Here is a 26458-nt window from a genome sequence, read left to right as displayed (position 1 = left end):
AGGTGCACCAGGAATGCCGGCATACCTACCAAGTTGAGGTCGAACCAAAGTCCACTCGGGCGAGAGTGGACCAAAGTACATTGTACAGCTCTGGATGCATCGAATTATACATTCCAAGAATGTTCTCTGGCGGTGAAAACGCCCATTCGGACGATAGAAGACGCCTTTTCTGGAATGCGTGCCTGGCGGGATATCCCTAGAGGGTAAGCCGAACCGCAGATCCAGACCGATGTTCATGTGAGGTGGAAAAAAAAGGGAAAAAGAAATACGTACTCCATTGTACGATGTACACGATGTACACGATGTACGTACTCAGCTTCCTTAAAGAGAGGGTGCCCTCTACAGTTGAACACGTACATTGTACTCTCACACTTGTCCCCGACTATCCCGTACAACGTGAGTCCCAACAATTTGTACACTTGGCTATATACAAGTATCCTGACATGATCCCAGAGACTAAACCCACTTTTTCCCCGCCTTCAAGACTCAAAAGTCCAATCCGAGAGCTTCTCGCCGGCATTGACTAGGTTACACTGGGAATCTTGGAATCTTGGAAGCTTGGGAGCCTCCATATCCCCATTGGCGAACAGCCCCCGACATTTACTTGAATTACTTGGAGAAACATTTATACCACGACCCTCCCAAAATCCAGATCAAAATCTGTGATCCTCTTCTCTGTCTTTGAATCCAAAGTCCAAATATATCCACTAGTCGAAACTGTCCACTTTTGATCAACAATGCAGAGTACGCTCCACCTCTGATCCCCCGATCTTCCCCACATATCTGACCGTTCCCCAGCCAAACATTTCTTCACCGACCCGAACCACCTGGTTCTCACAGCGCTTAATTCGCTTACACTCACAAACCCATCTCTGGCCCTGGACCGACAGAACAAGATCATTTTCCGCCGTCCAGATGCGCCCCGTAGAGCAAACAAAGTCTCCATCGTGACCGGCGGCGGTTCCGGCCACGAGCCCGCATTCGCAGGCTTCGTCGGCCACGGACTCTGCGATGCCTCGGTCGCAGGTACAATCTTTGCCTCGCCATCTGCCGAGCAGATCCGCAGAGCGGTGATCGACCGCGTCCCCACTGATAACGGCGTGCTGATCCTTCCTATGAACTATACCGGCGATGTCCTGAACTTCGGTATGGCCACGGAGAAGTCCCGTGTTGCTGGTATCAAGACGGAATTCTTTGCTATCAATGATGATGTTGGTGTTGGTCGCGAGAAGGGTGGGAAGGTCGGTCGTCGCGGTATCGGTGGTGGTGTATTGATTCTGAAGATGGTTGGTGCATTGGCTGAAGCTGGGTGAGTTGATATTGATACATATGGCATGTTTTACCTACATGTTATACTTCTTTTTACAAGAATCGGATCAATGCTAACAACCCCTTTCACAGCGGCTCCCTGGACGACGTCTACGCTCTAGCCCAGCTAGCAAACGCAAACCTAGTCTCACTAGGCTCATCGCTGGAACACGTCCACGTGCCAGGCCGCGGTGTACCCGAAGACACGATCCCGCACGGCGAGGTCGAAGTCGGAATGGGAATCCACAACGAGCCCGGCTCGCACCGCGTGAAATTCGACCTCGTCGAGCTGGTCGAGGGCATGCTGCTCCAGCTACTCGACCACAACGATCCAGATCGCTGCTACGTGACCCGCAAGCCGGAGGACCAGTTCGTGCTGCTGATCAACAATCTCGGCGGTGTCAGCCCGCTCGAGATCGCCGGTATCACAGACGAAGTCTACCGCCAACTCCAGCGCGATTACCAGCTCAACATGGTCCGTGTGATCCAGGGCACTTTCCTGACCAGTCTGAATGGCCTTGGCTTCAGTATCTCGCTGATGAAGCTCGTCGACCCAGGTCTGGGCGTGAAAGCCACTATGCTTGAGCTTCTTGACGCCCCCGCTGAGGCGGTTGGCTGGTCTGCCCCGATCAATACCTCTACCTGGGAAAGCCACCGTAACGCGGAGCCCGCCGATCTGAAGACATCTAACCTAACAGAAGACATCCTCAGCAACCTACAGCGTAAGTTTCCATCACATCAATCCCCACAATCTCTCATACCCCCAAACTAACACAACCCCAGTCGACCCAACCCTCCTCCAAAAATCCCTCAACGCCGGCCTGCAACGCGTAATCAACGCCGAAGCCGAAGTAACCCGCTACGACACAATCGTCGGCGACGGCGACTGCGGCATCGGCCTAAAGCGCGGCGCCGAAGCCATCCAATCCCTCCTAGCCAACGCCTCCCCGGCCCTAACAAACGACGTCGTCAGCACGGTCGCACGAATCGTGACCGTCGTCGAGAACGTCATGGACGGGACCTCGGGGGCGATCTATGCGATTTTCCTGAACGCACTAGCACACGGTCTACTGGCGCAGAACACGTCCTCGCCGACGACGATCACGACAGAGACGTGGGCGAAGGCGTTGAAGTCTTCGCTCGCGGCATTGGGGAAATACACGCCTGCTAAGGTTGGTGATCGGACGCTTGTTGATGCGCTGGCGCCGTTTGTGGATACCTTGCTTGAGACTGGGGATGTGAGGGTTGCTGCGGCGGCGGCGCAGAAGGGCACGGAGTCGACGAAGGATATGAAGGCTAGTCTTGGGAGGACTGTTTATGTTGGTGGGGAGGAGGAGTGGATTGGGAAGATTCCTGATCCGGGGGCTTTTGGATTGTCGGAGTTTTTGTTGGGGCTTGCGGAGGGTGTTTAGGGTTGCGGGCTTTTGGGGATGGATGGGGTGTGATGGATATGGTTCCAAGATTCTTTTTGGGTCATTCTGAGTATACATAGCGACATACCTGGCTCCCCCTTTTCTCTTTTCTTGTTCATGGTTGTGTCTTGATATAGCTTGATATGGTCATTTTATGATAATGATATTCTTATTTGGTTGATACATTTCAGATTGGCTGTAGTGTTCAGTAGTTGGCGAAGAACTGGCTACAATAAGTTACATACATAATGTACCTCTCTGGGGTTTGGGTTTGGGCCTGGACAAGCCCTAACGTGCAAGAGTGAGACATCTCAGAATGATAAGCTCGTAGGGGGAATATGGATCACAAGATCTATGAAGCTTACGAACATCTACCGCGGTCCGATGAAATCTTTCTATAACATTCATTGCTAACCAGCTCTGCTCCAGGTTGACGCCGCCCGAGGATTCCCTCTACAAAAAAAACAACGGGTCTAGCAGCCCGCGCAAAGAATTGAACGCCAACAGGTTTTTTTTAGTCCATCCCCAGTTTGGAAGATCAAAAAACGAGACAAGACCAACCAGAACCGTCTCATACATGCAACGGTTACTTTGTAACAAGTAACCATGCCAATCAAGACAGTGGTAGCATCGGTCAATTGTGTTCTGGCGGGGACCAGAAGCAAGGGAGGAAAAGCGGGATGTGAGGGGAAAAGGAAAGAAAAAAGGGTATCGAGATCGATTACTTGATAACTCGCCCACTGAAAATGTTCGTGGGTTCGAGATGCTGTGCAAATAGCAGGATATCGACCATCCCGTAGATCGAAGATACCAAGATCATGTCAACGTGGAGATCGAAGTGTGCGAGAGAAAGTATGGCGAGACGCTCAGCTGAGCAGGACGAGGATGACGGAATCGCCGCGAAGGAACCTAGAAATAAGGCAGTAAGGTTAGAGACTGTTTCAAAGATAGGAAAGAGGGACGAAGATCCGTCCGCGGTCTGCACGTACATCTTGCTGATGAAACGGTCCTTGTTCACTCCCTTGCCCTTGGCACCCTTGGGCTTCTCGGTCCACATCTCCTTGACATTCTCGAGGACCATGTTGCAGTGTCGGTCAAAGGCCTTGACGCGGGCCAACAGCTTGCGGTTGTTTCGGCAGGAAATCAGGACCTGGGTGTGTGTGCGGGTGGCGGTCTGCAGGAGAGACAGGGGACCGGCGGTGAGCTCGTGCTCCTCGACGAGAGCGACCTCATATTCCCTGTTGAGATGCAAGATGCAAGATTAGTTTTTTTTTTCTATGGTATGTGCTTTGCGCAGCTTGCATAAGAATGTGAAGATGCCGGTCGCAAAGTTTCCGAGATACGGGCGTCGTAGGTAAACCCCGCGAGCCCACCGATCAGGCAGAAACTCCCGAGGTCAAGGGATCGTGATTACTCAGAATGAGAAAGATCGCATGGGAAGGGAGGGGGATAAATCCAATGTAACGGGTGTACATACGTGAGCTCGCTCTTCGGCTTGTTGAGAAGGTCTCTGTTCGGATTGTTAGCTGATTGGTCATGGACAGAGCTATGAGTCATTGATAGAGTAACATACTGAATCTGGGGTTCGGGAGCGGTCGACATGGTGGGTATAAAAAGGTCGTTGAGGTCAAGAGATGCCGTTGATGCAGCAGTGTGACAGTTGAAGTTGGCGGAGAGCTCAAGTCACGTGAAAATTTCGCAAACACCTGAGGAAATTGTCAACACCTTATATTTCAGGCACAAATTCCCAGCCATTTCCCGAGGTCGCGATTGGCTGCAGTCACGTCGCGTCACGCTTGTTTGGAGATCTTTCGAGATAGCTTTGACCCGCGCATGCAAGGCTTCTTAACCTCATCCCTTCCTCACTTTTCTCTCTTCCACTTTTGTCTGCTCATGCAGAGCTAGTGGAGAGACTATTGCTCTTTTTCTCCTGTTTAATTGGTAAGAATCGGTTTTTTTTACCTTTTCGGTGTCTATGCTTTCCCTCTGAGGGCATGCAAATCAATTGCTAACATTCCAGGCCTGCAGATAAAAAGACCCCTCCACTACCTATTCCTGCATAACCTGTCCATTCTCCCGGTCGACGAGATCCCAAATATGCACTGCTGATCGGCTAGCTCGCAAATACCTCCCCGTTCATTCCCGATCTTGAGTGAAAGGGCTTTCTTTAATCGACAATTTCGTTGCACACTCTCTCTCCCCTCTTTCTACCTGTCAACATTTTCGAACCTCAAGTCTCATACCTTCGACCATACTTAAATGCCATTCGCCCTTATTCTTCATTCCAACCCCAGAATTTGATTCACTGTCTTGCATGGTGGGCAAACAAGGTCTGATGAGATGGAATCTCAGGACGGTATCGATGTCCGCCCTATGAGGCGTATGTTTTCCACTACTGTTCTAATGAGGTCAATTGGGTGGCAACTAAACATGGTTATCCTACAGTGAAAGTTCTTTATACATTCGACAACGAAAATAAGACAAATTGCCTTGCTCGGTGGCCACACGTGCTCGACATCCAAACCGCCTTTCTAGACGAGAACACCCCGGTTGGAGTGATCGAGTTGAAAACATGCATCCAGGCGATCGTCTCTGCTAGGTTTGACTTCCTTACCCTCGGGTGACCAAAAATAGCATACTTACGCAGTTCTTTGTTCAGCCCGGAGCTTGTGGGTCAGTTAGGAAAGGATTATACCGTCTATGCCTACGACTATTCCGAATTCGAAACCCCTCTTGTCGGGCAAGGCATGCTTTCTGGAGTGCTGGCCACCTTTTCATCGACATCCGAGACGCCCAACAGCATGTCGAAGACCATGATTACTGGTCGAGTTTGCAAGAGCCCTCTCAGTGGTCTCTTCTCTAAAGGTGCCCAAGAGACGTTGGAGGTCAAATTACGGCTGGTGCCTGTCCCAACCGTTACTCAGAGTGAGTACTTCACCAGCATGCAGAAGCATCAGAAGTTGACCAATGACAATTCAGGCGACTTTGACACGCAATCATGGACAAATTTTGTTCGTCAAAACCCCGCCCTTCTGGAATCCTCGAGAAGCCAGAGCCACAACGACAACGCCGGATCACCAATACATCAATCTGGGATTGAGAGGTTCCACCAGCTCTTGAGTGAAGGCTCCACGCCACGGGAGTTCGCTACATTCCACCACAATGGATCGGTTCGCTCGGTATCGCCTTCGCACTCATACGCTGGCAGTCGAGTGTCAACACCTGGTGGATGTCGAACACCAGCTCATCATCAATCTTACCCCAAGCAGAGCATTCCCCATAGTGATATGATTCGTCCGTCCTCGAGCGCCTCTATGCGGGATTGCGACACCCAGACACAGCTTTCACACGTCTCACAAAACAACCTTCGAAGAGGGTCCATTCAGTCAGGATACGGCAGTGGTGATGAAGAATCAACGGAGGCACCAGCCCGGAAGAGGGCCAAGGTGTATCAAGCAAACTGGCCCGGAAAGTCAGGTATGAACATCGAAAGACAACCCAGTTCGCTTCGAGTTGCAGCCAGCACGGCGGCCTCTGTACGAATCCACCGCCCAACCCCCGTGAACCCTGCTCTCGCGGCCGAACATGCCCACGAAGAGCCCGTCCGTCCACCCACCCCAATATCTCAACCGTCTGATTTCCCCCGTCGAAGCCGACCCACGGGTAGCTTGTTGCGGGAGTCGTCAAGCATGAGCATTGCCTCGTGTCCTCCTTCGTACAATTCTCCATACTGCATGAGCGATGACGTCCCTACCACAGATGCTGGCGGTCCCTCTCCTGAGGATACTCGCTACCAAGGTCTCTTTGAGCCGTCTTTCAACATGCCATCATCACCTCCAGTTTTCGATAGCCGGGTACCAAATAGATCAAGCCCTGTCTTGCCTACCATGTCTCTGGACAACGACTCCGGCTTCATGAGTGCAGGACCGGATGAAACCATGGACGATGAAACCGTTATTCCCCTAGATGACCCCAGAATGGAAGTGTCTCGTGGGATAACCCGAGACAAGTGCTCTGTTCGGGCTCCCGTGCAGGCGAGCTCTCCAGTCAGCATTGTCAGCGCTGCCCAGGGAACCAACAATGATCCTCTCCCCGTCGATGACAATCCAACGGAGCAGGTTGCAAAGCAGACGCCGCGTCCAATATCTCGTGCTCCCCCCTCTCGCCCCGCTCAATCCGTTCCCACGTCCCGTCCCGCCACAGCTACTACATCGAGACCTTCTTCGAGACCTTCATCTAGCTCTGGCGCACAACGCTTGGCACCAAAGCCCCTCGCGCCGGCGCCATATATCTTCAGCAATGAAGTTCCCCAAATGTTTCGCGCAATCCCCGCTAGCGACCCCATTATTCCTCCGCGCTCTGCTGTGCCTGTGGATGTCACTTTCATGCCGTGTGAGACAGCTAATTCCAATTCCAAGCAGCCGAAACAATCTTCGAAGTCAAAGTCATTGCCAAAGCAGGGATCCAAGGCGGTGCCGAAGAACATAAAGGCACGCCTGGACAATGCTATTCTCAACGGGTTGATTCCGCCGTATTGCGAGAATTGCGGCTCTATCGAAACCGCTAGCTGGCGGCGAGCGTGGGTGAAAACGCTTAAGGGCGGCGAGAGCCTTGCAGAAGAGATGATGAAGTCTTCCCCCATGCTCTATTGGGAGGCCGTGGACCGAAACGACAAGGGTGAAGTCCAAAGTTTCAAGATCTACAAAAAGGCTCTCGAGCAGGACGATAATGATTGGGACCAGATGACCTTCTGCAATCCTTGTGGCTTGTGGCTCCACAAATTCAAACAAATGCGCCCCGAAGACAAATGGACCAAGCCAGGAGCAGCAAAGCCGGCCAACAAAAAGAACAAAAAGCGCCCTTCGAGGAACCGCGCAGAGGGCCAGGCCAAGTCCTGCCCTGCTGCCAGAACTCGGAGCAAGGCTGCACCAAAGAAGCCTTCGGCTTCCTCTCCAGCACCCACTGAAGCGTCTTCGGTCCATCCCGATGGGGAGACTCCCCAAATGGACCATGACGATGATGATGATCAGGACGGCGAAGCGGATTATTCTCCCAACGAGTCTCCTCGAGCCACCAGTGCCGAGTCGGAAGGGACGTTTGATACCCCAGGACGCCGTTGGTCCAAGGAGGACGCCAGAGAGGTACTGGCGCGCGCCACTAAGTCTAGCCCAGCGAGCCGTATGCAAGCCCGCTCTGCTCCAGTGACAGATGCCAACAGTCCCACCCCCAAGCCTTTGAGGAGGTCACTTTTCCAGAATTCCCAGAATGAAGGGCCTCTGAAGGAGCTTGATTCTTCTATGGTGAACAACTGCTCTCCGCGTCGCAGCCCTCGCATTGCCTCCACAAAGGATGACAAGCCGGGTCAGCAGAAGGAGAACCTTGCACCCACTCCGGTTGATGACCTCGATGATCTGTTCGAAAGCCCCTCTATTGGATTTGATTCAGCAAGCCCTACTCCTCGTCGACGGAACCCGCGGATCAATGCGATTGACAAGCGTTTGTCTTTCCCCGCAAACTCCCCAAGCCTCAACAAACGCAAGGACCTGGGCTCGGTTATGTCTCCAGCTCGACTGTCCGCAGAGCGCCTGCAGCGTATCCAATCAATTCACGGAAGCCCTCGGTCTTCACCACGGCAACAGAAGTCCCCGGCTAAGCAACAGTCTTTGGCACCACAGCCTGTCAACGACAGTCTTCCGGAAACCTTCCAGTCCCTTGATGGCATGATGCTCGACATATTCGATGACGACAAGGCCGAGGCTTTCTTCGAAATGGAGAACGCCAAGTTCGCTGGTGACAACTGGGCGGAGTGGCTTCCAGCAGACTACGTCTCCCCTGCTGGATCTTGCGAAACTCCTGCCAACGAGCTGCTCAATGCTCTCTTCTCGGACAACCCCAATGAGAAAGACAACTTCAACCCCGATCTCCTTCCCTTCAATTTCAACGATGTTGTCATTCCCGACTCCGGGTTCTTCAGTTCGGATGCTCTCATCACTGACGCACCCAAGAGCCAGCCCGCTGGTGAAGAGCCCGAAGGCCAGTAGGCCACCTCCTCGTCTAAGACTGGGAGATTTGCTACATGCCAACTCAATCATGTTTCCTTTTTTTCCTTTTTTCTTTTGCAGTTTTTTTTAGCGACGGCGTTGGGTTTATGGGTTGATCTTGTTGCATACAGCCAACGGATCCTGACTTTCACCTTGAGATTTACGGCCTTTTCTTATTCGTTCGAACTGATGACCTAGAGTATCCTTGACAGGACTCTGATACTGCATTCGCTGTACCTTTGGTGGATGCATTCCCCTGAAGTGGAAGCGGTGGTCTTTCTTAGCTGCTTTCCTATGTAGCTTTTATGATAGCACGAAATACTAAATCAAATTAAAAATCACAATAACCATACCCTGGCTTGCCGTAGACTCCATTGATGAGTATCAAAACAAATGATAACTAGTACCTACCGGATTTTAGGCCGCGCGAGATGGCTCTCCCTTTCCGTTTTAGTGCTCACCCCTTGTCGTTTTTTGCTCACTGAGCGTGACCCGTATACGGATCTCGGCCCAAGAAACATTATAGTGGAGGATATGCCAATAACTGGTAGTGTCGGTATCATTGATTAGGAAGTTGCTAGCTTTTTCCTAAAGGGGTGGATTCGAACTAAGTTTCCGGATTTAGCTATGGATATACCACAGGAGTGGAGGTCGGGGGTTTAAGAATTACTCGGGGCTTATAGGTTCGAAGACTATCTATCGCAGTTTGTGTCCTAGTAAGATTAAGATCTTACTATAGGTGCGAGGTCGTTGTTTATAACCCCTTCATTCCATATTAACTTATGTCTCTTAAGTTTCGTAATTAGCTCTACCCATTAATGAAACCGTAATATTTCCATCGTATGCACAATGGTGAGCCTATCCCCATACCTCAATCTATACTAAGCCATAACCTTCGCGTCGGGTTCTACAAAGGTCATTGGTTGTGTAGCAGAACTTCATACTAGAAGAAAATAATATATTTAGTTTATGGATCGTCCGATAGAGCAAAATTGGTCGATCGTAGAACTGAAAATATGACATATATTTTCTGTAGCTTGATTTCACAAAGTCAAGATATCAATAATAGTGCAATGCAACGATGCAAGCGTCCATTTCGATAATAGGAATTTCGCTTCAAAGACATGATATGTTGAATATCATACATATGTTGAATATTATATATACCGAGAACTATCAACCACGTCCACAAACCATCTCGCTAGGAGATTTATCTGCCATCACATTGCCTCATTTCCCTTGCGCAGCCGCGGCCTTCTCCTTGTCATCAATGGTCTTGGCAATAGCCGGGCGAGCCTTGATACGGTTCAACCAGGAATTAACATGCGGGAAGCTCTTCTCGAGATCCATTTCGTTCGACCAGAAGAGCGCAGCCACCTCGAACCACGGCACAAAAGCAGTATCAACATAGCTGTACTTGCCACCAACGAGGTACTCCTTGTTCTGGAGCGATCGGTTGAGCACGCCCGAAACACGACGGATCTCATTAACGTAGCGCTCGACCGCACTAGGCACCTTCTCGGGGTGGTAGACGGTAAACCAGGTGGCCTGTCCGAAGTACGGTCCCTGGCCGGACACCTGGTAGTGTAGCCACTGCTTGCTTTCGTAGTACTCCTTCGAGCCGGTGGTGAAGCTGATGGTGTTTTGCTTATCGTATGTGTCCACCAGGTACTCGAGAATAGCGCCGGATTCCCAGATGGTGATTCCGGTGTTCGGATCCTCGATGGCGGGAACACGACCGTTAGGATTAACAGACTCGTAGGGTTCCTTCTTTAGATCGTCGAGATCGACCAACTTAGGCTCGTAGGGAACCTTGAGCTCTTCCAGGATCATGAGGACCTTCCAGGGGTTGGGCGTGCCGGCGTGGCCCCGGAGGGTCCAGAGAGTGAGGGGTTTGAGAGACATGGCGAGTGAATGAATGATTGATTTGGTGGAAGAGAGTTTGATATAGAGACAACAAGGATCGAGGGTTGGTCTACTTATAAGTACCGGTATACTCCAATGGCGGGAACATCAGGGCATGAATTATTCAGTTCGGCACCCGTGAAGACCGAACGGTTGGTAAGCTGGATAGTTGTTCGTAAGCTGGACAGTTAGTTCTGTGATTTTCATCATTTATCAGGCTTTAGTTACATATGTATCAACACAAACCACGGACTATGGAGCCAAGCATGGTCCCCGGGACGTTGATTGGTCCTTGGTCATCAACACAAACAGCACAAACTTTGACAAACAGCACAAACTATACAAACAACACTTGCTCAAGTGGAGTGGGTGGATTAATAATTGTGGGGCGTAGCAGAACTATTGGTGGTCATCAACACCGCAGTCTAAGGGCGTTCACTGAGCATGACCTGAGTGAGCATAACCAGAACATGATTTAAGCATCATTAAGCATGACCTGGCATTCACTAACTACCGAATCTGATCTATTTGGAGGAGATTATATATAAGCACCCTCCGATGTGTCTTTTTATATGTCTTTTTTTATGTCCTCTCAGGTGTATATGAAGGCAGTGAAAAGTATAAACTGGGCAGACGACTTTTCTATGTATAACCTTTGATACAGACGTAGATGACAACCAGTGACCCGAGACGTAAAAATGACAAGAGCAAAGGGCCATTTTGGGAAGTTAGTAAATTCTTTGTGCATGAGCGATGACGTCCCTACTACAGACGCCGGTCCCTCTCCTGAGGATACTCGCTAGGTCTCTTTGAACCTTGGTCCGTCCTATAACCAGATACGCAGTCCCATTCTTTTTAAGCTCCGGTGCAATCTCATGTCTCTCGAAGAACATCATCGAATATCATCCACTGGCAACATGGAGAAAGTGGACCGTTACCAACCAACCAGTCAGAACGACAACACTGTACATGTTCTGCTAGCCTTCAACACTCACCTTCCGCCAGATGGCCGAGTCAATTTTGTGCCGATCTCCAGTCTTTGCAAACAAACCAAGAAATTTACGATCATGCTGAGTCCTTGGTCAACGGTCTGCTTGTCCCAATACCGAACCTCCCCTCGACGCCTACTATATCCCCACGTGCTGGCATGGAAGACTGTTCAGTCCACGGGGCCGTTGATGAGAGAACCCCGTCTGAAGGAAGATTGCCTCAAGCGCGATGGCAAGATATGAGTTGTGACTGCCCTTTTTGATATGCGATCTGTCGATTGGAACGACACACAAATTCTATGACAGTGGCCCGTGATTTTCGTTACTCCTTTGATCTCTTCGAGTTTGCTTTCGAAGAGACTTCACAACCCCACGATACAGACTGAGGAACTACCGGCCACAGTTATTCTTACCGCATGGTCTCCCTCGAGCGGTCACATTCAAATGTTACGACCCGCAGTACGCACTCGCTGAAAGAAATACTCGGTCTCTCCGGGGAGGTTTGCGAAAAACCAAGTGGTGGATTTGCGATTTTCAATACCAAGCACCCAAATATATCCATCCCATATTCATTGTACAGTTAGTTACCCAGATACATTATTATCAAGGGCTCCCTTCAGTGCTTGGTAGGTTCAGCTCAATTTAAAATCTTGATTGGGAGAAGCTTTGATCATAACCTCATATGTAAAACGCAAAAACCGGGGAATCACAGAGGGAGAATCACAGACAGCATCGACTTCCCAGGCCCGGTCAAACAGACACCTACTCCATAGGCTCCAATGTAGAGTGCTGATAATGTCATAATGACCAGACTAATTTGTAGTCTTGGTATATTCCAGTCTCATATCAGACCCGGAACAAACCCCTCAGAAAAACGGCCATATATTCAAATCCCTCAACTCATGACCCATTAATCGTAGAAGATAGTCTTGAATTTATGCGTAGCATTGACAACATTCTCATAGATCTTATAATCTAGAATCACAACACACACAAAAGTCAGTCTCTGGCCACTTCACCTCAAGGGAAAGCATTCAACACATACCGCAATCAGCTGGGTCACCCCACTCCGTCGAGCCCAGTACGCGGATTCCGTATCCCTACAAGAAGCAAAGCATTAGCACCACACTCTACAAAGCCGTAAAAGTTCAAACTCGAGATATCAAGTCCATATCCCTCCGGAATCAATGTTGAACATACCTGTCCACCCTCTAGATCAGCCACCTTCCCCACAATCTCAACCAGCTTCCCGACTTGCAAGCGCGCATCGGACTTCAAGATCAGCGTGACATCGCCATTGGTGCCGCAGGTGAGTGTGCCGGTGTTCCCGTGGAGCGCGGTGACGGTGCCGAGAATGCGAACAGTGTTCGAGCTAGCGCCGGAGGGGTGGAAGGCGTGGAGGTGGGAGGGGAGGATGCGGGGGGTTTGGAGTGACATTTTTTAATATTGGCAGTTCCTCGACTGTCTGAAACTTTGGTATTTGAATGTGTTGAGGTGATGGGTTTTCGTTGCTGTGATTTGATGCTGGAAAACGGCGGGGAATAGGTAAGGTTGATCGACGCGAGTCGCGGAAACGCGTGGTCACGTGGTGATTAATTAGTATGAAATGGCTAAGTGGAAGTTTTAAGGATATCAGGAAATATTATGTGAGCGCAGCCTTAGTTGAGAATTATGTTTTGGGTTGCGCCGAGAGAAAAACTATCTACATTGTAGGCACAATAAATCAACCTCTGAGTTGTCGCAGTCAGTTACCACTTCTGCCCTCGTACAGCTTTTTGATAACATCACGTGATCACATATCAATCTCCAGCAAAAGCTTCAGCCCGATACGTCAATTCAACAAGTCACCACCATACCATACTACGGAGCAGACCTGGCGCAATTTTCTGGCGCTCAACTGCAAGATAGAGAACGGAGCTCTACGTATCTCCACCATAACCGACACTCACCCTCCTTCCACACTCATCACATCCGACCATAATGCCTCCTCCATTCCCCTCGTCCCACCGGGGAATGACCAAAAACCCCGTTAGACCAACTCGCTACCGCCCTGGAAAGGCTGTCGCAGAAGAGCACTCGTCCGAGGAGGAAGAAGAAGAGGAAGAAGATGATGAACGGGAGGCGCGACGAGAACAAGAGCGGCGCAGACGAGCGGAAGCACTGCGCCGAGCAAAAGCGCCCAAAGCGAGCTCATTCCCCGCCTCTGCATTAGCAGCTCAAAAAGTTGAGGAGGACGATGACGAAGAAGGGTTCGTCACCGAAGACGAAGAAGATGACAAGTCCGCACCCGCACCCGCGCCGAAAGCAGTACCGCATCCTACGACTGACGATATAAAACCTACTGTGTCCACAACTGCCCCGGAGAGTGACGAAGAGGAAGAAGAAGAGGAGGAGGGGGAAGAGGAAGAAAGCTCCGAAGAAGAGAGCAGTTCCGAAGACGAAGCACCCCGCCGCATGCTCATCCGACCAACATTCATCAAAAAAGACAAGCGCAACACCGCAGCCTCAGCAGCCGGCCAGACGCAGGCACAAGCAGACGCAGAACGCGCCGCAGAAGCGGAAACCCAGCGCGCCGCGCAGCGACAAGAAAAAGCAGACCAACTAATCCGCGACCAACTGGAGAAAGAAGCGATCGCGCGGTCAAGCGCGAACCGTGCCTGGGACTACGACGAGCTCGTCGAAGCCGAAGACGAAGAAGCCATCGACGACACAGACGGGCTAGACCCGGAAGCCGAGCGGGCAGCCTGGACACTCCGGGAGCTGAAGCGCGTGCAGCGATCCCGGGAAGCGATCGAAGCGAGCGAGAAAGAGCTCGAAGAGATCGAGCGTCGGCGAAACCTTACAGCTGAAGAGCGGGAGCGCGAGGACAGCGAGTTCATCGCGAAGCAGAAGGAGGACCGCGATGCCACGCGCGGACAGACTGGCTTTATGCAGCGGTATTTCCACAAGGGTGCTTTCTTCCGTGGGGATCTTGAGGCGGAGGGTCTGGATCGGCGTGAGCTTATGGGTGCGCGCTTTGAGGATGATGTCAATCGTGATACGTTGCCGCAGTACATGCAGGTGCGCGATATGACGAAGCTTGGGAAGAAGGGTCGCACGCGCTATAGGGATCTTAAGACTGAGGATACCGGGCGGTTTGGGGATGGGTTGGAGAATAGGAGGAGGAGGGATGGGCCTCCTGAGGGCGTTACGGATGAGAGGTTTATGCCTGATCGTCGTGGGGGTGGTGATGATGGGGATCGTGGACCGACGGGTGCCAATGCTAGTGTTGTTAGACCCCGGCGCAGGTCCAGGTCGCGTTCGCCGAAGCGGGAGCGACGTGATGATAGAGACTCTGGTCGGTTTGAACGGAGTCGGTCTAGGGAGAGACGGAAGCGGAGTCCGTCGCCTTATGATGATCGGGAGAAACGTCGGCGGGTGGACAGTTCGTGATGATTCAGTGGTGAAGCGGACAGTGTTGATATCCTACTTGGCTGTTGGCGTTAGGACGCCAGTCTATCAAAAGGTGCATGGTGGGGTCTGCTTCTAGATATGTTAATTTCGAGCAACCAATGTGCCAATCTCTTTTGTGTATGTACATATACGTAATATAGCATATCCTCTCCTGGAGGAATTGTATTGTATGATATCTATCTGCTGGCCGACAATCAAGGACTTTTGTACATGATCCACAGCAGATTCCAAGAACAGTGAACAAGTTCCTCAGATCGACCGTCCAGACTTGTACTTGCATGACTTCGTGAATGGAATGCCGGTGCCGGAATCAAAGATCACCAAAGAGCCGCAGACTAAGAGCGCCATAATCACCCTATCGCATCTCAAACGCCGTAGATCTACCATGCACACATCGATCAGCCTGCAGCCTGCCAAACACCGCTGTAGCCCGAATGCAAGCTCATTTGTTATTTAACACCGGCCCTCTCGAGCACCTTCTCTCTCTCCATAACCGGATCCCCAAAGCGAACCAAGAACACCGTCCGACTAGGCCAGAGTTCCGTGGGCTGATTATGCGCCGAGACCTTCGTCTCAAAGCCACATCCGTCACAGACACCTTCGATGATACCGGCAACATAGGCAGCGCAGTTGAGCATGCTCATATCGCGGGGAGCGCTGATATATGTGTTGACCATTGGGTCATTATCGGTGATCATGTATTCGTTGGGGGTATCCGGAGACACGGAGTGCTCGAGGGGCATCTGCGGCGCGGCCGAAGAGGAGGCGCCAGAGGGGGCCGTGGATCAGGTGCAGCAGGGTTATGATGCGGAGGGGTCGGTTTGGGGGTGAAGAGGAGGTGGAGGAACTTGAGAGGGCGGAGGAGGATGTTGAGGTTGAGCGGTAGAAGAGGAGGTCGAGGAGGCGGAGGCCGAGGGGGTAGCCTTGTTCGTTTAACCTGGGTGGAGGGGTCGTTAGCTACGGAGGTTTGGCAGGTACATGGTGATAATTGGTTTCTGGGAGGGCTGGGCAGAGGATTCCAGGTTTGAATCAGGGGTGTCTCGTACCGTTTCTCCAGATCTTGGATACCTGTTACTCGTCGTTGAGCATATGTGACCATCTCCCCGAATAGAAAGGCGAAGCTTGCCCGGCTGAGTTCTGCATTACGAGTCCGGTTCAGGTGTCTGTCGTAGATGGTCTTGCGATTGGAAGGTACACGCAGCCCAGGGGATTGTTGTGACAGCTGGGCTTGCTGTGTTTGCTGTATTTGTGGTCTATCGCTCGGCGCTGTGCCGCCATTGCTGATGGATTGCATCGTGGCATGTCGAGGTGGTGCCGCCATGGGAATGGCGTTGCAATTTGGATCAGGGTCGGGCAATATTGATTGAGAGCTTGAAGATCTGGTCAAGTTGAGGTATCTATGTGAGGGTTGGAGGTCGTATGGGTACAGTGGATGCGGTACGGCGGAGCACAACTCCCTCGGGTGCAATCTTGCGAGATTTTACTTTTATGCTGAGAGGAACTACGAATTTGGCTATAAAATAATACGAAAAGATCTGATTGGAAGAAGTTTGTAGACAAAACTGTCATTTATTTGATGATGATATACTGAAAGTTCTAACTGCTGACTTCAACAACCGACGCAGCACATCACTCGAGATATCCTCTTGAGCCCAGTTGTGCGATGCAGCGACGAGAATCTCCAGCAACAGTGAAAGTAGCTATAGAGCCGGACACTGGACACTGCAAAGCGATGATATGGATGTATGATATCGAAGAACGAACGTTTTCAACCAAAAGGGATCCTGTTTCTGAGAGACAATTAGCAACCGTCTCGACTGCAAAGATGAAATGCAAAGAATTCATAAAAAGAACAGCCAAATAGTTCTCAGACATCCAAGGAAGATATTCCGCTCAATGCCGCCTTGATTGGGTTCAAGCGACGGCTAGCGTGGAAACTGCGAATGTAGGAAGATTTTCATCATCGAACGGCGCGAGGCCGTTGGCTGGGGGGAAATATGCAATGCAAGAGAAAAAACAGTTGCAAACTTACCAAGTCAGTTGAGAAGAGTATATGTGAATCTATTTCACATATCCTCTGAAGTTGCCTCACTATCGGAGTTCAAAGCCAACATTAAGACTTCGAAACCGAGTTGGTTGAGGAAGATGAAGAAGAAGAATTTTCGGGCCGGGCGATGGCCTTTTATAGGGCCGAGTGGAGCTTGGCAGCTTCTAGTGAAAAAAAAAAAAGTGTGTCCACTTCGAAAAAATAAAAACAAATGGCTGGGAATTATAGCTAACTATTAGCTAAAAATAATAAATAGTCTTGTTCTTATTTTTTTAAATAGCTAATCCCAGGTCATATCGTTTTCGTAGATTCTGATAAAAGCATGTACGCCCCAAAATGAACCACCCAGTGGCTGTAACCCAAGCAATTGAACCAAATAGACACCAAATATGTTCATGAAAGAGAAAGGGAAAGAGGAAGAAAGAGCCAAACGTCATGCCGAAAAGCATTTTCTCCCCTCCAGCTACTTGAAGCTCTTCTGCTTCTGTCGCGAATTCCAATTCAAAGTCTTGGAGATGCTGTGCACCCAGCCTTCACCTTGCCCACCGGGAGGCAAGACATTGGCAAAGGGATATCTCGAGGCTGACACAGTAACATAGTCACCGGGATGTAACTCAACTCTGGGGTTTGTCAGTCAGATAACAGACCCAAGTACAATGGCATATGTAACAAATGTAAGAAACTCACCTCTCTCGTCCATCAAAGCTAGCCCATGAGCTCGTACGCGCATCGTACGGCACACCCATGCGCAAGACAATGGTGTCTGGTAGAATAATCGGTCGGAAGGATAGCGTGTGGGCGCAGATGGCGGTGACAAGAATGACGGGGTTCTCGGGGTGCGAAAGAGAGCCGCCAGCAGCGAGGTTGTAAGCAGTCGATCCAGTTGGGGTAGCAATGCAGATTCCGTCAGCAAGCAGAGTAGTGAAATGCTCGTCGTCCCCGAAGAGTTCGATTTGAGACATGGCTAGGGAAGATTGGTTAGCTGTCTGCCGTGAAACCTAACACGTAACACTGAGGGGAGAATCGCAATCAGAAATCAGAAGGCATACTTGGGTTTGGCCCCCGGTCGAGGACTACATCGTTGAGAATCTCATACACATTAGCTGGGGTGTGCGTCAGTGTGTCCTCCCCTTCCTCTCCGATCAGTTCCTCTACCAGGTCACGTTCTGATAGAGAGCGCGCGTGCGGGTCTCTTAACCGCGCTTTGCTGCGCATGATGGTACATTCGAACCGTAGCCGTAGGCTGACGAAAACGCCTTCCCGGAAAGCATTATCGAGGCTCTTCTGGTAATCTGCAAAGTCGAAATTGGTCAAGAATCCCAGCGAGCCAAGCGCAAAGGAGAGTACGGGTGGCACGATGCGCTGGAACAGCCAGCTCGTGTATAGAACGGTTCCGTCTCCGCCGAGCGTGATCACAAAATCAAACAAATGCGGTTGTTCTTGCGCAAGCTTGGGATCCCAGTACTTAAGCCGGCCCTCGGCGGAGGGCTCATCTTGTACCAGTTGCAACGCACCGAAGTCCGGATGCGTCTCGAGCCGCCGCTCGACATATACCACGTACAGAGAGTCCCGGTCCTTGGAGAGTAGCCACCTTGTAACTTTTCGAGTCAGGCTTACGAGCGACTCGTCCTGCGCTTTGGTGACCACGAACACAGTCCTCACGGTGAGCTTGAGCTTGAGGCTGCCCAGCTTCTTGGATAGCTTGCGCACATTCCAAGCCATGTCTGAGAGCTGTCTCTTCGTAAGATGCCGGGATTCGATGATTGTGGGTATGGGTTTGTTGTCGCGGTCGACAACCGTGACCAGTTGCTCTGCCTCAATACCTTTGGTATTTGTCACGGGTTGGGTCTCGTCCTCGTTCAATGTCCGTACCGCATCTTCTGAGTCTTCTGTGTCTTTCAGGTGGTGTGGGGGTGAGGTCCACTCGCTCGCAATGAGGGAGTGGACATAGCAGGCGGTCGTCCTGTCTTGCTGAGCTGGGTGAGGTTGGACCCTCGGCCTGTCCATCGTAGCAAGGGAGGACTTGCGACGGTGGTTGGAATCGGGATAGAACACGACCTGGGTAACGATATGCGCTTAGTATGGAACTATCATGGGAGTCAACCTGCTTACCTCCAGATGATTCTGAGCCTCCGTATCGCTCGCCCCTCCATCGTTCTATAATAGTATTGGTCAGTCACTACAATACCCCCAAGCCAGTCCATCAACACTTACATCATCCGTAGCTGCCTTATCCATCGTGCAGAAGTACTGTAATTTCCCTATTGATCACTCTGTCATGGTTGACTTGTCCGAGCTCGTGTTGGTTTCATAAAAGAAGTGGGTAGCTGGGTAGTTGTACCCCACCACCGGTGCTTGGTGCACCAAAAATCTAGGAAAGAGGTATCTTTTGTATGGCTTACCTATATAAAAGGTACATGTACATAACCTCGATTTTTCTTTGCCCTCGAACTAGCTAAAGGAAGAGTAAGAGTACTAACATAAACTTTTTTCACACTATACTCATCTTCCTACATCTTCCTTACCTACCTCGTAGGACAACGAAAATACATGTTATGCCTAAAGTACCTTTAGTATTGTATTCCATACAAAAGATACCTAATTTCTTTTGTTCGCTGAAGAATACCGGGCTTGGCACAATTATGACGTAGACCATAGGTCCAGGAACACAACTTCTAACAAATGGCCGATTTTCCGGGGTGAATGTCTTAACTTGATGTGTAAGAGATCTTATTTAAATAGATTGATTCTATACGCTTTTCTGTCTTGGCAGTTCAGTCTAGCCTCGGAATATCTCGTTGTCAAGAAAACACCCTTTCTACAGATATATATCGCAACATGTGATCTGGTAGATTTGCTCGCTAACTTGACTCCCATACTTTACATCGAATTCTTCATCTCTCTCAATGCCGCCATAACCTCCACAGGGTCGGTCTTGCCAGTTACCTTTTGGATCTCGGGGTCCTGTGTGTTCTAAATGAGCAACGGCAGGTACAAAGACAAAGAACAAGAAACTTACATTGACGCGCATGAACACATTGTGGAGCTAAAGATTTGTCAGTGTCGACCAGAAATATCGCTTGGATCCAGCTCTTACCTTCTCGTCGCCGATGGTGAATTTCCCTTGTGTCTGCTTGTTCTGCTCCGCAAATGCCTGGAGCTTCTTGATAGGCTCTGTTTGCGAGACTGCAATGCAGAATTTGACATTGGCCTTGGTATACTCATGACCGGGCTAGAAGGGGTCAGCATGAGCCTTGTATCAACATAAAAAGGCAACCCTACATAAACTTTGGTGTCATCAGGCAGAGCCGCGAGGGTCTGGTTCAAGGCCTTGTGCATCTCCTTCGCATTTCCTTCGAAGAATCGGCCACATCCTGATTTTAAAATTAGTCAATGATACTCCATCAATAGACATGGGGATTGAAGTTTTGAGAATGATACACATCACATACCACCAATGAAGAGAGTATCGCCTGTGAAAACAACACGCTGGTCTCCATCTTGCATATAGTAACAGATGCTGTCTTGCGTGTGACAAGGAGTATGCAATGCCTTCACTGAGATACGATCTCCGATCTTGAATTCTTCGCCATGTGCGGGAGTCTTGGTGACAGACGCGCAGTCCTTGCCACCAATGACCTGGAGGCCCTTGAATTGTTTCAACTGGTGCGAACGTTAGCTTCAGGTAACACCCAATAGACCGAGAAAGCATGCATACAATGTCATTGTTGCCGCCAGCATGATCCCAGTGGCTTCAGCAAATGTCAGCAAACCTGGATTTTTTATGTCCTCCTTTTACCGATCCGTGAAAGTTCCATCTACGTACTGGTGAGTGTTAACAATGGCGGTCAGGTCAATCTTGCCAGAAGCAATCTGAGACTTGAGCTCCGGCGCAACCCTGTAATTCCACATAATCAGTTCAACTCATGCAGTAGTTTCAACCCGACCTAAAGATGCAACTGACTCAGGCGGATTGGCCGGATCAATAATAACCGACTGCTTAGTCGATTCGTCCGTCACGAGATAGGCATAGTTGTTGCCCTTCCCCGTCCCTGTAGAATTGATATAGATGAGCAAATATTCCTCCTACAATATGCCACTGTTGATTGGTAATATATATGACGGGACCTGGGATCGACATACACATAGGAATTGATTGGATATGCATAGCTCTGACTTGTGACCTGTATAAAGGTGATCTAGTTCCGAATAATTGCGTCCTTAGAAAGTTCATCACCAACGATGAATCAAAACAGTGCGGGGAGCTCTCGAAAGAAGTACACTCCCCAGGTGGATCTTCCGGATTACCAACGTCATCCGGAAGAACTATTTCCCCGTCTAGCTTGACAGCTTTTAGTAATGCCACCGCTTTTGATTGGTTGCTCGTTACTATGTAGCTGTCTTTATTGTATAGGGAATATTGGCTTTGGGTTCTCTAACGCTGCCAGCAGCGTATGCATTTTTGTGACTTGGAGAGATGTCCATCTAATTACTCGATACCACGCCCAAAGGTCGACTGTCCCATTTCTCCAGGAATCCCCATCCATGTTCCAGCAGCTTATCCGAGAGCTGAGATGGAACGTATTGCGAGTCATTTCTAACATGTTTCGGTTTCGAGATTCGGTTTTTGGTAGAAGGTCGAGCAGTAAGAACTGATTTGGGCTTGTCCGCCTGCTTTCTTAACCGATCTCCCAACATCTTTGTCCAGTGGTGTGGACTTTCATCGCAGGCTCGGAGAACATAGCTCTGGGGGCATGATTGCCTGTGGAACTCCCATGCAGGAGATGTCAAGATATGCGCGATCCACAGATACAGTGCCTTGGAAGACGCATCTGCCGATATATCGGTTGTGTTCTTAAAGGCTAGATCATTCACCAGATCTTCCGTCAAATGCCTCAAAAACGCAGGATGACTCTCTGCAACCTTTTGCAGAACCGGGTTCCATTCCTTGAATGTATCATTCAGCGAATCCCCAAGTCTAGAATATCACAGTCAGCATGTACTCCCCGAAAACAGATGCACCCCTGAAGACGCAGCCGAGACAAAACCCAAAAAAAGGGGGGGGGGGGGAAGCAAACTCACTCCCGTCCACTGGGCACCAATAATCCCCGCTCGAGTAAAACAGAAGACAAAAGCCTGACCCCAGTCGCCGAAACATTACAAACCGAGACAAGCCGCATAGCGACCGAAACAGCCTGATCCCGCTTCCGCCTCTTGGGCACGGAATCCACCGGTCCACCGGATAGAGGCTGCAGAGCGTCGCACAAGGCGGCCCTGACAGACGCACTGTCGTCATGGGTCAATGCAGGCGCACCAGAGTCATCACCAACACCGGCCCAGTAATTGTCCCACAGCCACTCGAGCGAGCGCTGCGCAGCTTTGCGCAGTACGGCGAGCGACGGCGGCTCGCGGTGGGTTGCTTCGTGGCGAAGTTCCACGAAGGAGGCTGGAAGGCCTAGGTCTGTGGCGCGCTGAAACATTGTTCGGCGAACGCCGTGGATCTTGGTGTCCACAAGACCGGTTACGAAGCTAAGATGGGGCGTTAGTTATTTTGAAAACGGGATATGCTTTTTGGATGGGGGGTGTTTGAATTCGAGACATCATCCCAAGGGAATCAGATGGGGGTTCTTTCCCGTAAATGTAAAAACAAGAATCAGACACGGCTCAATACTCACCGGCAGAAAGCTGCAGAATATGTAGCACGAATTGAGAAGATGGAATTCCTCTGCGCATCATCATGGAGAATAGCATCTGTCAACAACGCCGTAGCTTCAACATGGTGCGGTACATTGCCGCGTAGCTTCCAAGCTTCAACCTTTAATTTCGGACTTCGTTAGCAAACCACATACACAGCTGGACACTACACCCATTCTGTCCTTCATGCATATGTAACATACCACTGCACAGCCATGGGAGCGCAAATCCGGTCCAGCGTACGCAGACGGAGGATAAAACTCGTTCCGCACTTCCAGCAACTGAGACTTGGTTTTCCAAGCCGTAAAAATGACCTTTGCCATTTTCTGCGCTGAGTTTGAAATGAGAAATTAGAAATTAAATTCGACGCCAGATGGGTGACCTTTTGCTTGCTTGACTTTTCGTTAATAGCCTGCGAAATATTTTCGGGGGATTGTTGTTCCTTTGGGATGGTTTTGCCGAGGCTTATTTTCTCAGCAGCCAATCAGAAGGCGAGTTTGTATACTTTGAGAACTTGAAATAATGCGACAATAATTTAATGATGTTGTGTTAACTTCAAGTGAAGATGGAAATAATGATAGGTAGCAAATTCTGAGGTAGATTGTGTATCAGATCGTGTACGAGTACACCTAAAGTAAATGTAGCTAGATGCGAGTCGCGAGCCGTCTCGCCCCAGGGTATCCTTTCCGTGTATCCGACTCCGAGAAAAAAAAAAAGAAAGATGAACTCCACGCTATGCCGCTGGTACCGTAAGAAATGCAAGAAAAAAAAAGCGGGAAAAAAGATCCGATCCCCTCAGATCCACCCATACCCATAGTTCATGCAGGGCTGATTGAAACCAGCAAAAGGCTGCGCAGCAGTCATCGGCTGCTGATCCACATCATCGTCGTCAAAGAAGAAAGACCGCTGGAGTATGTTCAGAGTTTGTTTTGGCTGCTGCTTAGAAGTGAAGTGCGACTGGCGAATGGTAGACGCGGAATCATGGTAGGTGGTTGGTTGCTGAGGCAATTCACGGTGTCCAATGATCTCGACCTCTGGATCTGTCTCGCCGTCCTTATCTTCGTCCGATGGGGTGAATGTTTCTTCGAGTTTCAGGCCCTCGCCTGACTTGCTCTGCGGGGCTCGTGCCAGTGTTCCGTTGGGCTGGCTGTAGAGACCCATGCCGACCAGTTCGTCTTCGCCCTTTGCGGTCTTCATGGGCTCGGCGATGGGTTGGAATGGATCGAATTGCTGAATCGGGAGAAAGTCCGGTGTTGATGGGCCACTCAGTTCACCTGGGGAGGGGACGCTGACGTAGCTTGGACATGTGGTCTCTGGTGGGGGGATGTTGGTGCCCATTGATAGCATGTCGAGGTTCCAGTTGTCGGAGGCCGGGTGCGACATCGTTGACATATCAGTGTGCATGGCGGCGACGTCCCATCCCATCGGGTCGACTTGTGAGCCAGTCATGAGCGCCGGTGTGTGCTGTGGAAGTGGCAAATCCTCCTGCATGGTTGGGTAGACAGGGAAGTAGTCAGGGGAGAATGGGGGGTCGGCGGTCATGGGATATGACATTATGTTTTCACCGCCGTAGACGGTTGAGTTGAGGTACTGATCAGACACGGCTCCCATACCGGCATAGCTATCCGAAGGGAAATCTGAGATGTACGGGTTGGAGAGACCCCGAGTTCTTTCCGATGAAGGATGCCAGCTCATCGGACGTGAGTTCCGGGCGGCTGTGGCGAGAAGGGCTTCTGCCATGGATGACTGATATTGGGTGGGCAGTCCATGCATCACATTTTGATTCACTGTTGATCGTCTCCTGGTTGCCGATGAGGGACTGTTGCCTGCACTACGAGGCTTCATGACGCGAGTGTGCCTCGGTCGAGGGAAAGCATGAGTTAGATCTTGCATGGTGGGCTGGCTATAAGATGCATTGTCTTGAAGCCATTGAGAGCCTGCTGAAGGCGGCTGAGGTTGCCAAGAATAATTGGCCATATAAGAAACTGGAAAGAAGTAAAAGCTTGAAGAGAGGAAGTTGACTAAAGGGGAACCAAGTCAGTATATAGTCAGTTGGGGTAGACCGCAAATAGCTTACGTAGTGTGGATTGTAGTTGAATAAAGAGTGGGTATGATAGAAAAAGAGCCGATGCTCCCGTTCAGGAACGGGTGAGAGTATTTAATTCCAGTGAAGATCCCGTTACTAGGCAAGGCAGGCTTATAAGGGAATCCAGGGAGCGGATCTACCACGATGCTACCGCACATGCTAAGATGACACGACGTTGACACTAACGAAACGAGCCTAGACAAAAAGAAAAAACAAAAGGGTAACCTGGAACCGAATCCATGAATCAGGGCAGTTCCACCGTTTCGACCAGGGCCCATAGGGAATACTCCGGAGTGCAGCAAATAGCAGAGTGGGGTGGGATCGGACCTGTGGGAACATGGAACATGCTTTTTGAGGCGAACATGGGGAAGAATAGAATAGACTAAATAGATTAAATAGATTAAACAGATTAAATAGGTATAATATAGTGTATAGTGTATAGTGGGTATAGTGTGTATGGTATATTATGCTAAAAGTCCAAATAGTCCAATAGATAGTCTCACACAGCCTAAACTGGGGCTCCCGTTTTCTTAGGTTTTTCCTTTCTTTTCCTTTTTTATACGTCTGTCCCCTTTTGGGTAAGAAAAGCAAATTACCAAAATTCAAAATTCCAACCCAGGAACCTTGACCCTTTAGCCGCTGGGAATGCTATTATGTACCTATTGGGTTGACCCGCGATCCGGCCCGATCTGCGGCCAATACTTCCCCCAAGGCTGAGTCTGTTTCTCTCTCTTCTGATCCAACGTTGTAAGAATGCGAGATTTGATAAAAATCAATATACAGGACACTCTGTCCTTCCATTGTCCTTCCCTTGTTTTCCCAATTATAGCGTCCCCGAGCTGGTTACGCAAGGGTTACAATGTGATGGGCTAGAGATCGACTACCCACATCTACCATTTTCGGATTTCGACAGGGGTGTAAGTGGGGTTAACGATAATTATCGTCATCGCCCTTCCCAAAGTCTAGATTAAAGAATTAAAGAACTGTCGCCTCTCCCTTTGTACTGTGCATACCCGGATGTGAGGTTGCCATTCTCTTTGCATGCTGACATCTCTTCATTTACCACCCGGAGCACGGAGTACATGATGCAGGAGATGCATCATTGCCACCATGATCTTTGTTGATGTATTTATTTACCTCTGACTCTTTTTTTGACTTTTCTCATTTAAATGTTCCGAGCCCAGAAATAGACTACTCGACTCGGCTTTCATCACAGGTGCACAGCCAACTAGGTCGGCTTGGCTGAATCGAAAACATAAACTTGGACCATGCGAGGCTTAGGCTACCTGCATTTTTGCAGGATCAACATTTTTAGGTCATTCTCTAGTATCACCTGAGAAAAAAAAAGAGGGGGGCGCCAACTAAAATATAGCTAATACGTAGTAGCGTATCGATTGCCTCAACGTCTGTGGGCCTGTTTCATCGGCAGCGTGGCACAGAAATCCATCACAGACGCCACCAAATGGGAATACAACATGGTACATACAACATAGACAATCTAGAAAAGAGCCTAGTAAAAAAAA

The 26458-nt window shown here is 50.0% G+C and overlaps 13 protein-coding genes across 13 annotated transcripts; 4 read left to right on the top strand and 9 right to left on the bottom strand.

The window, feature by feature from the left end:
- Positions 1–737: 737 nt before the first annotated feature.
- On the top strand, positions 738–2720 carry N7471_006301 (uncharacterized protein; the record flags this gene model as incomplete). The annotated part of the gene is made up of 4 exons (XM_057279020.1): positions 738–744; positions 799–1309; positions 1402–2030; positions 2092–2720. The coding sequence occupies 4 exons, from the start codon at positions 738–740 to the stop codon at positions 2718–2720; spliced, it is 1776 nt and encodes a 591-aa protein (XP_057138630.1).
- A 389-nt stretch (positions 2721–3109) lies between these two features.
- Positions 3110–4347, bottom strand: N7471_006300 (mRNA splicing protein SMD2). Its single transcript, XM_057279019.1, has 4 exons — positions 4294–4347; positions 4198–4230; positions 3710–3958; positions 3110–3629 (listed from the first exon to the last, which is right to left on the bottom strand). The coding sequence occupies exons 1-4, from the start codon at positions 4320–4322 to the stop codon at positions 3587–3589; spliced, it is 354 nt and encodes a 117-aa protein (XP_057138629.1). The 5' UTR covers positions 4323–4347; the 3' UTR covers positions 3110–3586.
- Positions 4348–5060: 713 nt separating this feature from the next.
- Positions 5061–8761, top strand: N7471_006299 (putative GATA transcription factor (Ams2); the record flags this gene model as incomplete). The annotated part of the gene is made up of 3 exons (XM_057279018.1): positions 5061–5100; positions 5166–5319; positions 5380–8761. 3 exons carry the CDS (start codon positions 5061–5063, stop codon positions 8759–8761), a joined length of 3576 nt encoding a protein of 1191 aa, XP_057138628.1.
- Positions 8762–9991: 1230 nt separating this feature from the next.
- On the bottom strand, positions 9992–10666 carry N7471_006298 (glutathione S-transferase family protein; the record flags this gene model as incomplete). The annotated part of the gene is made up of 1 exon (XM_057279017.1): positions 9992–10666. One exon carries the CDS (start codon positions 10664–10666, stop codon positions 9992–9994), a length of 675 nt encoding a protein of 224 aa, XP_057138627.1.
- A 917-nt stretch (positions 10667–11583) lies between these two features.
- On the top strand, positions 11584–11898 carry N7471_006297 (uncharacterized protein; the record flags this gene model as incomplete). The annotated part of the gene is made up of 1 exon (XM_057279016.1): positions 11584–11898. One exon carries the CDS (start codon positions 11584–11586, stop codon positions 11896–11898), a length of 315 nt encoding a protein of 104 aa, XP_057138626.1.
- Positions 11899–12565: 667 nt separating this feature from the next.
- N7471_006296 (putative ssDNA binding protein Ssb3) lies at positions 12566–13092 on the bottom strand (the record flags this gene model as incomplete). The annotated part of the gene is made up of 3 exons (XM_057279015.1): positions 12566–12630; positions 12701–12755; positions 12856–13092. 3 exons carry the CDS (start codon positions 13090–13092, stop codon positions 12566–12568), a joined length of 357 nt encoding a protein of 118 aa, XP_057138625.1.
- A 543-nt stretch (positions 13093–13635) lies between these two features.
- Positions 13636–15087, top strand: N7471_006295 (microfibrillar-associated 1 family protein; the record flags this gene model as incomplete). Its single annotated transcript, XM_057279014.1, has 1 exon — positions 13636–15087. The coding sequence occupies one exon, from the start codon at positions 13636–13638 to the stop codon at positions 15085–15087; it is 1452 nt and encodes a 483-aa protein (XP_057138624.1).
- A 470-nt stretch (positions 15088–15557) lies between these two features.
- On the bottom strand, positions 15558–15785 carry N7471_006294 (BET3 family protein; the record flags this gene model as incomplete). Its single annotated transcript, XM_057279013.1, has 1 exon — positions 15558–15785. The coding sequence occupies one exon, from the start codon at positions 15783–15785 to the stop codon at positions 15558–15560; it is 228 nt and encodes a 75-aa protein (XP_057138623.1).
- Positions 15786–15792: 7 nt separating this feature from the next.
- Positions 15793–16562, bottom strand: N7471_006293 (Transport protein particle (TRAPP) component; the record flags this gene model as incomplete). The annotated part of the gene is made up of 2 exons (XM_057279012.1): positions 16155–16562; positions 15793–16045 (listed from the first exon to the last, which is right to left on the bottom strand). Exons 1-2 carry the CDS (start codon positions 16427–16429, stop codon positions 15793–15795), a joined length of 528 nt encoding a protein of 175 aa, XP_057138622.1. The 5' UTR covers positions 16430–16562.
- Positions 16563–17618: 1056 nt separating this feature from the next.
- Positions 17619–19393, bottom strand: N7471_006292 (putative NAD+ kinase; the record flags this gene model as incomplete). The annotated part of the gene is made up of 5 exons (XM_057279011.1): positions 17619–17775; positions 17843–18119; positions 18205–19213; positions 19268–19312; positions 19370–19393. 5 exons carry the CDS (start codon positions 19391–19393, stop codon positions 17619–17621), a joined length of 1512 nt encoding a protein of 503 aa, XP_057138621.1.
- Positions 19394–20035: 642 nt separating this feature from the next.
- On the bottom strand, positions 20036–21323 carry N7471_006291 (uncharacterized protein; the record flags this gene model as incomplete). Its single annotated transcript, XM_057279010.1, has 9 exons — positions 20036–20119; positions 20175–20201; positions 20253–20387; positions 20438–20529; positions 20608–20818; positions 20874–20907; positions 20982–21053; positions 21120–21207; positions 21299–21323. 9 exons carry the CDS (start codon positions 21321–21323, stop codon positions 20036–20038), a joined length of 768 nt encoding a protein of 255 aa, XP_057138620.1.
- Positions 21324–21640: 317 nt separating this feature from the next.
- On the bottom strand, positions 21641–23172 carry N7471_006290 (rRNA-processing protein LAS1; the record flags this gene model as incomplete). Its single annotated transcript, XM_057279009.1, has 4 exons — positions 21641–22133; positions 22238–22684; positions 22831–22970; positions 23053–23172. The coding sequence occupies 4 exons, from the start codon at positions 23170–23172 to the stop codon at positions 21641–21643; spliced, it is 1200 nt and encodes a 399-aa protein (XP_057138619.1).
- A 472-nt stretch (positions 23173–23644) lies between these two features.
- Positions 23645–24742, bottom strand: N7471_006289 (uncharacterized protein; the record flags this gene model as incomplete). The annotated part of the gene is made up of 1 exon (XM_057279008.1): positions 23645–24742. The coding sequence occupies one exon, from the start codon at positions 24740–24742 to the stop codon at positions 23645–23647; it is 1098 nt and encodes a 365-aa protein (XP_057138618.1).
- Between the last annotated feature and the right edge of the window lie 1716 nt (positions 24743–26458).

Source organism: Penicillium samsonianum (genome assembly GCF_028829775.1).
Source record: "Penicillium samsonianum strain IBT 33392 chromosome Unknown utg000003l_segment0_segment0, whole genome shotgun sequence".
In the NCBI taxonomy this organism is placed as follows: domain Eukaryota; kingdom Fungi; phylum Ascomycota; class Eurotiomycetes; order Eurotiales; family Aspergillaceae; genus Penicillium; species Penicillium samsonianum.
The sequence above is the reverse complement of the archived record's forward strand: the minus strand, read 5'-3'. Positions and strand labels throughout refer to the sequence as shown.